Source organism: Trichechus manatus, unplaced genomic scaffold (genome assembly GCF_000243295.1).
Source record: "Trichechus manatus latirostris isolate Lorelei unplaced genomic scaffold, TriManLat1.0 scaffold00237, whole genome shotgun sequence".
NCBI classification, from domain to species: domain Eukaryota; kingdom Metazoa; phylum Chordata; class Mammalia; order Sirenia; family Trichechidae; genus Trichechus; species Trichechus manatus.
The window spans coordinates 2,916,100-2,925,340 of record NW_004444173.1 but is presented as its reverse complement, the minus strand read 5'-3'; the positions used below and the strand labels follow the sequence as shown (position 1 = coordinate 2,925,340).

Here is a 9,241-nt window from a genome sequence, read left to right as displayed (position 1 = left end):
GCCCAATAGGTTAAATATCTCGTCTGTTCTGCACAATTAATTCATTCAATAAATAATGAACACCTCTGTAAGTTTCTGAGTTAATGCTGGAAATAAAACAAGCACAGTCCCTAATTCATGGAATGCACAATATACTGTAATTAAACAAACGCTACAGAAATATAGTAAGAGATTCTAAGAGGGAAATGTAACCTTTCAGGAGGGAAATAGGGAAAACTTCTATTTGTAGAGTTCATTTACATTGATTTCTGACTAACACATTTTTATAAAGTTGGCCCTGAAACAAGGAGAGTGTGTTTTAGAGTTTAGTAAGGGAAGCCAAGTAGCAGTTGAGCCTTGAACATGGCAAGAATCCTACAGAACTTGGTAGAGCAAGGTGAGGATATGGGACTTCATCCAAGAGTCACAGGAGGCTTTTGGAGCGTTTTAAGCGAAGAAAGTAATAGGTCCAGATACACCACTGTGAAAAGCTCCTACAGTCAGACCCATGCAAAGCCCGGTGGGAGGGTGGGTTTTAACCGGGCCACGCCCCTGGGCTTCCTTTTCTCCACCCAAGTCAGCGCCTCCCTTTTCTAGGTTTAGCTGTCTGAGGGGAGGAGGAGGAACGTGAGCGGGGGGCGGTGGAATAAAAACGTTTTGAAAAAATATTGAAAACATTCCACTTGGCAGCAAGCGCGCGGGAAGTTCAGCGCGCGAGTTCCGGGTTTCCCGCCTTCCGCCCGCCTCCCGGCCGGCCGCAGCGCGGGTGAGCCCCCAGCCCCCTGCTCCGCCCCCGCTCGGCTGCGTCCGTCCCTCTGTCGGCCGGTCGGTCAGTCCGCCTCCCACTCCGCCACCCCTGCCCGTCCTTCCTCTGCGCCCCGCGCGGGGTCTGCCGGTCGCAGGGTCCTCGGACGCTCGGGGTGCCGGCCGCCCGCGTTGCTCCCGGGCCGCGCCTGAGCGGCGGCGCCTGCAACACCCGACGCGGCGGGATCGGCCTCGCCGGGGCCCTAGCGCGGGTCGTCCGAGCTCCGGCCCCCGGCCGCCGCTGCGGACACCACTTGTGGAGTTCTTCCCCCGGCGGCTATAACTTTAAACCAGCTGCAGCGAGGCCTGTTTTTATTCAGAAACTAGCGTCCAGGGCGTCTGTGCTGAAAGCGCCGACTGAGGAGCAGCCCGCCACTTGAAGATTCCTCGACATATTGGCGGGTTAGGAACTTCTTTTCCTAATATCTTTTCACTGAGATTTCAAAGTTCCATTGCCAACTTCCATGGAGGTCTGGATTGGTTGCAGTCGTGCTTACTGATGAGAGCGTTGCCTGAGCCTGGGGGAGCTGTACCCGAGCCCCGCTGCTGTGCCTCAAAGCTGTGATCCCGAGGCCACCAAACCTGGAGCCGGCCCGAGCTTTGGCCTGGCCAGCTCCTGCAGGAATAGCTCCAGGAACTACTGGGGACAGGTTCACGGTGGTGAGGGCTAGAGAGATGAATGTAGCAGCCAAGTACCGCATGGCCTCTCTGTATGTGGGTGACCTACATGCAGATGTCACCGAGGACCTGTTGTTTAAGAAGTTCAGCACCGTGGGGCCGGTGCTGTCCATTCGAATTTGCAGGGACCTGGTCACCCGCCGCTCCCTGGGCTATGCCTACGTGAACTTCCTGCAGCTAGCTGATGCCCAGAAAGCCTTGGACACCATGAACTTTGACGTGATAAAAGGGAAATCCATCCGTCTCATGTGGTCTCAACGTGATGCCTACTTAAGGAAATCTGGAATTGGGAACGTGTTCATCAAGAATCTGGACAAATCCATTGATAACAAAGCCCTTTATGAACATTTTTCAACTTTTGGGAAGATTCTGTCCTCCAAGGTGATGAGTGATGACCAAGGCTCCAAGGGCTATGCGTTTGTGCACTTTCAGAACCAAAGTGCTGCAGACAGGGCCATTGAAGAGATGAATGGGACGCAGCTCAAGAACTGCAAAGTGTTTGTTGGCAGATTCAAAAGCCGCAAAGATCGAGAATCTGAGCTCAGACACAAAACCAATGAATTCACCAATGTTTACATCAAAAATTTTGGAGATGACATGGATGATAAGAGACTGAAGGAAGTTTTCAGCAAATATGGTGAAACTCTGAGTGTGAAAGTGATGACGGATTCAAGTGGGAAATCCAAAGGCTTTGGCTTTGTGAGTTTTGCTAGCCATGAGGCTGCCAAAAATGCTGTGGAAGAAATGAACGGGAAGGACATAAACGGGCAGCTGATATTTGTAGGCCGGGCCCAGAAGAAGGTAGAGCGGCAGGCTGAGTTAAAGCAACTGTTTGAGCAGCAGAGACAAGAAAGAATTCGCCGGTGCCAGGGAGTGAAGCTGTATATTAAGAACCTTGATGACACTGTTGATGATGCAAAACTACAAAAGGAATTTTCTTCGTTTGGATCAATTAGCAGAGTTAAGGTAATGCAGGAAGAAGGCAGAAGTAAAGGGTTTGGCTTGGTCTGCTTCGCCTCTCATGAGGAGGCTATTAAAGCAATGACTGAGATGAATGGCCACATCTTGGGCTCCAAGCCTCTCAACATTGCCCTAGCCCAGAGGCATGAAGAAAGAAAAACATACTTCACCAGCCAGTAGTTGCAATAGGTGGGGGAATAATAGTCATCCCTGCCTAAATTGTGCTTGGTAAATTTCAGACCCTGTGTGGTGGCCACTGAGCTTAGTCAACTTCGTGACAGAAGGCAGGGGTGGATTAAATCAGTAAACACGGTATACAGCGGCTTAGAGTAAACAAAATAGCATGGGCTTAATTGTGTTTATTTACTAATCTGTAGTGCAGTATTTCACCTGGGAAGAAAAAAACCGTTGCCGTGGAACTGTGGAATTCATAGTGACCCTATAGGACAGAGTAGAACTGCCCCCATAGCGTTTCCAAGGAGCAGCTGGTGGATTCGAACGGCTGACATTTTGGTTAGCACCTGAGCTCTTAACCCCTGCACCACCAGGTGAAATTGTGCACTACAGATTAATAAGTAAACAAAATTAAGCTGGTGCATATGCAAAGCCATTATTGTGTGTGTGTGTGTGTGTGTGGAAAAATACATGACTCATAGAAGCTTGGTTCTAATTACAATATTGGATTTTTTTTTCTTATTTTTATGTAGCATTCATAGCAATAAGTATGATTAGATATATTTTTATTACATTTTGAACCAACAGAAGTGAGGTAATAATTTGAGTTATTACATATTTTCTTTATTTTAATAATATTGCTTGCTTTAATTTCTTCTATGAAAATAGTCTCAAAATAGTTCTTACGTCTGAGAATTCCAAAGAAATATATTGTTATAAATTTTCTAATTTCTCATATAACTTTTTTTTTAGAAATCAAAAGTTTAAAAATTAGATGTAGTACACATAAAGTTAAATATCTAATTTCATTTCTAATTAATGGTTAAAGTACTAGGAAAATTTGAATTTCTTTTAATTTTGTATCCCGACATGATTGTTTTTCCAGTAATGGCTAGAATTGAGATAATGGAGGTTTTTAATGTTGCCTACATACCTGCTAGATAGGATATTTTGATATTCTTTCCATTAGTTTCCTGTGATTCAGGTACTTGCTAGTCATCTAAATCGTGACTTGCATAGTAAATCCTTGATTCTGCATTCCTTAAGTTTTAAACCAGCATCAACTCAGGTGACCAAAAGACGGCCTGGTCTTATTTCTCTTCATACATAGACAGTGTAATAGTGTGCCTTAAGTTTTTACCAGATACTAATATTGTAAATTTGGCCATATTATGTCTGGTTGAAAACCTGTGTTTTTTAATCTCTATTTTATATTGTTCCATCTAGCGATACTCTCTCAGGGGTCAGAGAAATGCAAAAGTTTCCTTATTTTATGAACTCATATTTTCTTTTATTAGACTGTGAGATCTGCGTAACCCTTTAAAGTTCACTTTTAACCTTGATTAAGCAGAAGCTCACGCATTGATTTTCTGAGAAATTACAATTAAACCACAAAGCCTCTGTTTTCTAACATAACGTTTATCCTAATTTAGTTTCATTCCTAGATCTCACCTTCCTTCTTGCCTTTCAGCCATATTACTCAGCATCTTTTTATATTTGTTTTAAGGTTTTATTATGTTGACTTGTAATGTGTACCACTTCAAATCCATTTGGAAATAGAAGAATAATTTATTTACATTTAAATAATTACCTTAAAGATTCCAATTCACTCATACTAAAGGTGTCTAGAAAATGTTTTGTTTTGTTTTTCTTTTGTTTTTGGCTTTCCTTCTGCTTTTTTCTTCTATTCCATATACAGGCAGTCCCTGGATTATGAGCAAGTTCCATTGCTAAGTCTGTCTTTAAATCAAATTTGTGTGCAACTCGTAACATTTAGGTATGGTTCATATCTAACGACAGTTAGTCAAATGTTTGGCTTAGTATATAGTGTTCCTTTCTATGTGTATAAAACATTAAAGAAACACTTCCAGATACACTAAGACATCTTTAACATAATAACACAGTAATTATAATAATGTTTGATGCGTGTCACAAAGTAGTGCCCGTTTATTATTACGAACCATTGTATGAACCTCAAATTTTTAATACAGTAGGCTTTAATGAGGGTTGGTTCATAACTATGTTTTATGCTAGACTTTCATAACCCAGGGACTGTGCATATTACTAGAACAGAAAAAATTTAAAATATTTTTCTATGGCAATACTTTATGCAAAAATAAGTAAAATCTATTTCAGTTTATTTTTAAATGTCTATTCATTATCACAGTGGTTAAGAGCTATGGCTGCAAACCAAAATGTCAGCAATTTGAATCCACTGGCCACACTTGGAAACCCTATGGGATGGTTTTACTCTGTCCTATAGGGTCTCTTACAAGTCAGAATCAACTGGACTGCAACAGATTGGTTTTGGTTTTATTCATCATCACACAGTTTCAAAATTAAAATTTCTTTTAGACAATGAAAAAAGTTGTAGAGAATGAAAAAATTACTAAGAATCACATAATACTCTTATACAGACAGATCCTCTGTTAAAATGTGTTGCATATCCTCTTAGTATTTTTTCTTATATACATATAGATGATTTAACAAAAATAGAATCATATTGTAAATCATGTAATTACTTTCTTAATTTGACAGTATGCTATGGTCAACTTATATGTTCACAAAACATTTACATCATAATTTTAATGCCTTTTATATTTCACTCAATGATTGTACGATAATGTAACTAATTCCCTATTGATAAGCATATAGTTTGCTCCTTTTTTTTCCTATCTTGAACAACTTTGTGATGAACCTATTTGCAAGCTCATGTGTGGGGATATGTCCAGTCATTTTCTTAAGAAAATGTATACTAGTGGAATTAATAGTTAAAGAGAAAGCAATGTTTAAAATAACTGATAAATATTGCCCAGTGTTGTCCAGAAAATTTGTGCCACTTACACTTCCATTGTCAATATAGAGGAGTGTCCATTTCCGTATACTCCAAGGAACATGAGGTTTTGTCTTTCTGTTTAAGTTGGCCAATTTGATATGCTATGTGAAATAACATATTTCACAATTGTTTTATTTAAATTTATTTGTTGCTACAAATGTTAAACATCGTTTCTTGTATCTAGTGGCCATTTGTATTTTTACATTTGTGAGTTAATGTTTCATGATTTTAGTCTAGTTTTCTTCTTTTGGGATTTTTTTTATTTATGAATATGGAAGATTTCTTTACATATTAAGGACAAAAGTTTAGACTTTTTTTTCTTCCCAATATTCTCTCTTTGTTTATAGTTTGAGAATCATTCCAAAGTTTAAAATTTTTAAACTCAAAATTTTAGTCTTTTATTGATATGGCTTTGATGTCATGCTTCAAAACACTTTGAAAACCTCACATATAATATTATATTGTTCCCTATTATTTTTAGAGATTTATATTCTTAATACTTTCTACAAAACTTTTGTTAATAAAGTATCTTATCTAGAGCCAATAGTTAATCTTTTAAAAAGCATGCTTTTCAATCTTTAGTAACATGTTTTTGTGGATACTTACCTATCATAAGAATTGATGTGCAACTCATATGCCAAATCTAATTCATTGACTCTCTGACTCACAGTGTTGATCTGTAATTATCTCATAAGCAGAGAGTTGTTAAGAAAGGATACCAGGCAACAGAATTGAGAAGTATAGTAGGCGTGCCATGGTTTGACATCTCTTTCTAAATAATCCTATCTACCAAAATGTTCAAATATGATACCTAGATTATTAAGATAATGAGAATTTAGTTTTCCTCCCTTATATGCACAGGAATTAACATGCTATCAGATGTCTGGAATCCTTTGGTGATTCAAATGTTTAAATGTTCAGGTGCTATTAGATGTCTAGATAAATTGTAGCTATAGCTTCATGACACACAAGTCAACCATCTTTGTTGAAATAGCTTATTTTCAGTATTTTTGGGGAGAAATGACTGAGTCAGCTTACAAAAATATATGGTCCTGTGTATATCATTGATTAATTTATTTAAATTTTACTCATTCAACATCTTTGTGAGTTTGTGTATGTGTGTATTATACCAAGTCATTCTAGTTGGCAGTAGAATGGCCCAGGGAACTTAAAAAAACCTTTAATTAATTAAGCCTTGCATGCCCAAGTGCCTTGAAAAATAAGTAGAATTTTTACATTTCAGATGCGCATTCCAGTAAAATCTAACTTATGTAGAGTAACCCTGATCCACTGTTTCTGCATGCCACCCCCCCATGCAGATTGCCAGATCCGTTGTATAGATGCCTGCATACATGTATAGCCAATTGAATAAATACTGTGCCTTTTAACATTTTATATATTAATTTTTTAAATGGAAATCTGTATTTGGAAAAAAATGAACTTTTCAAAGTTGATATATTCTTAATATTATATAAATCCATGGAGAAAAGATCAAATAAAGTCTAGTCTTGGCAATGGTGAAGATGTATCTGAAAATGATTTTTATTATATTTTTAAATATTTCTAATTTCCAAAAATTCAGTTTCTCTTAGAAATAAACTGAAAAAAACTTGCACTTTTGAATTAAGATACTCACAATTCGTGTTTTAAAAGGCAACTCCTATATGAAATAGCATTTCTTTTTTTTAAGTTACAATTACAGGACTGATTAAAAAGAAAACATGAATATAGATTTTAAGTTTTCATAAAAAATAATTGACTATTTTAAAGACACTTCTGGGTTTAATTTTTAAAGTATAATTCAGCTAACATTTAAGATTTAGAGTTAATTTACTTCTTTTAAGATTTAGAAAATATGCCTCATAATTTTTTAAAGTAGATAAAACAGATGGAAAAGATAATTTTTAATCTATATGTTTTTAAAAGTAGAACAAATTTCATACCCTCAGAATGGTTTCAGCTTCATGTAACAGAAAATCTTAAACTGGAAAAAGAAATTTTACCTATCACAAAAATTTCAGATTTAAGGCATCTTCATGGGTGGTGTATCAGGGGTTCTGCACTACTTCTTTTGGAGTCTCTTGGCTTTCTCCCCCCTGCATATGTTGGCTTAATCATCAGGCAAGTGGCAAGATGTTTGCAGAAATTCCTGTCGTCACACTCAGACACAACAACATTCAGAAGATGATACTTTTCTTAGAAACTCTAACAACTCTCCTTACCCCATCAGTTCTCATTGTCCAATATTGGGACATAATCAGAGTCTGCCACTAGAATTGGGGACGGAGTCAACTTTCTATGTTCCGTGCAGGATGAAGTTCTGATAGGAATGAAATGAAATGGATGTAGGTATATGCATTAAATTTGTTGTTGTGTGCCATCAAGTCAATTCTGACTCATAGGTGGTGTAGTGGTTAAAAGCTGTGACTGCTAACCAAAAGGTTGGCAGTTGGAATCCACTAGGCGTTCCTTGGAAACTCTATGACACAGTTCTAACCTGTCCTTTAGGGTTGCTATGAGTCCGGTTTGGATTGATTTTTGGTTAATGACTCTATAGGGTTTCCTAGGCTGCAACCTTTAGGTTAACAGTTAAGAGCTTAACCACTGCACCACCAGGGCTCTTTATGCATTAAATACCCGTTGCCATCAAGTCGATTCTGACTCATAGTGATCTATAGGACAGAGTAGAACTGCCCCATTGGGTTTCCAAGGAGTGGCTGGTGGATTCGAACTGCTGACCTTTTGGTTAGCAGCGAAGCACTTAACCATTGTGCTACCAGAGCTCCATGCATTAAATAGTGACCACTAAATCCTGGATAAGGAGCCCTGGTGACACAATGGTTAAGTGCTCAGCTGCTAACCGAAAGGTTGGCTGATGAACCCTCTCAGTGGCTCCACGGGAGAAATATCTGGTGATCTGCTCCTGTAAAGATTACAGTCTAGAAAACCCTATGGGGCCATTCTACTCTGTCACATGAGGTTGTTATGAGTCAAAAATTACGGCACTCAACAACAACAACACAACACCAATCTCTGGATTTTTTTTTTTATTTTTTATACCTAATTTGTTATTTCAGTACCTATATAATTTTCTTTTGTATTCTTTTGACTCTTGCTTACATATAGGTCTCAAAACCCTATTTTCTCCCTACAAAGAGTCTTCAACACTTGACACCAGCTGGTGATTTTCCTCTAACTCATGTTACAAGTCTTGAGGAATAAATTATACAAATGTACATGCCAATATTCTGAATAAACTTAAATTCATCATTTTTGTTTGGTAATGAAGCTCAAGTTCTTTCACTATATCGTACTGTATTATGTCTAAACTAGGCAACTAGGGAAAACTGTAATTGAAAATGTTCAGTTTAGTGAGCCTATCTTATGTATATGGATTTCCATCAATGACAATTATCAACAGATTACAAAGGGTCAAGAATGTTTCCATATAAATCCACATTTAATGAATTATTAGTTTCTTGAGGTTTAATTCAATGCCGTCTAAGACCAACATATTTTCATACATACAAATATTTTAGAATTCTACGACCAGAGGGAAGAGACTCTTAATTAAACGTATGCAACATCAGCTCTTTCTGTGTAAATAATTTTAAAAGCATAGTTCCTACAGACAATGTAATAAATACATCTTGAGAAAAATCTAAAAAGTTACACTCCTACAAAATGGCCCTGATATATAAAAACCTAGATTAATGGGTGCTCATTTTATTTACTAAAGGATTTATTATTAGGTCCTTTAGTGAGAAAACTATTACATTCAAAATACATTAACAAAATTGGATTTACAGA

At 37.8% G+C, this 9,241-nt stretch overlaps 1 protein-coding gene across 1 annotated transcript; it reads left to right on the top strand.

Annotated features, from left to right (window-relative positions):
- Positions 1 to 1,441: 1,441 nt before the first annotated feature.
- On the top strand, positions 1,442 to 2,601 carry PABPC4L (poly(A) binding protein cytoplasmic 4 like). Its single transcript, XM_012559367.1, has one exon. It carries the CDS (start codon positions 1,459 to 1,461, stop codon positions 2,599 to 2,601), a length of 1,143 nt encoding a protein of 380 aa, XP_012414821.1. The 5' UTR covers positions 1,442 to 1,458.
- The last annotated feature ends 6,640 nt before the right edge of the window (positions 2,602 to 9,241 follow it).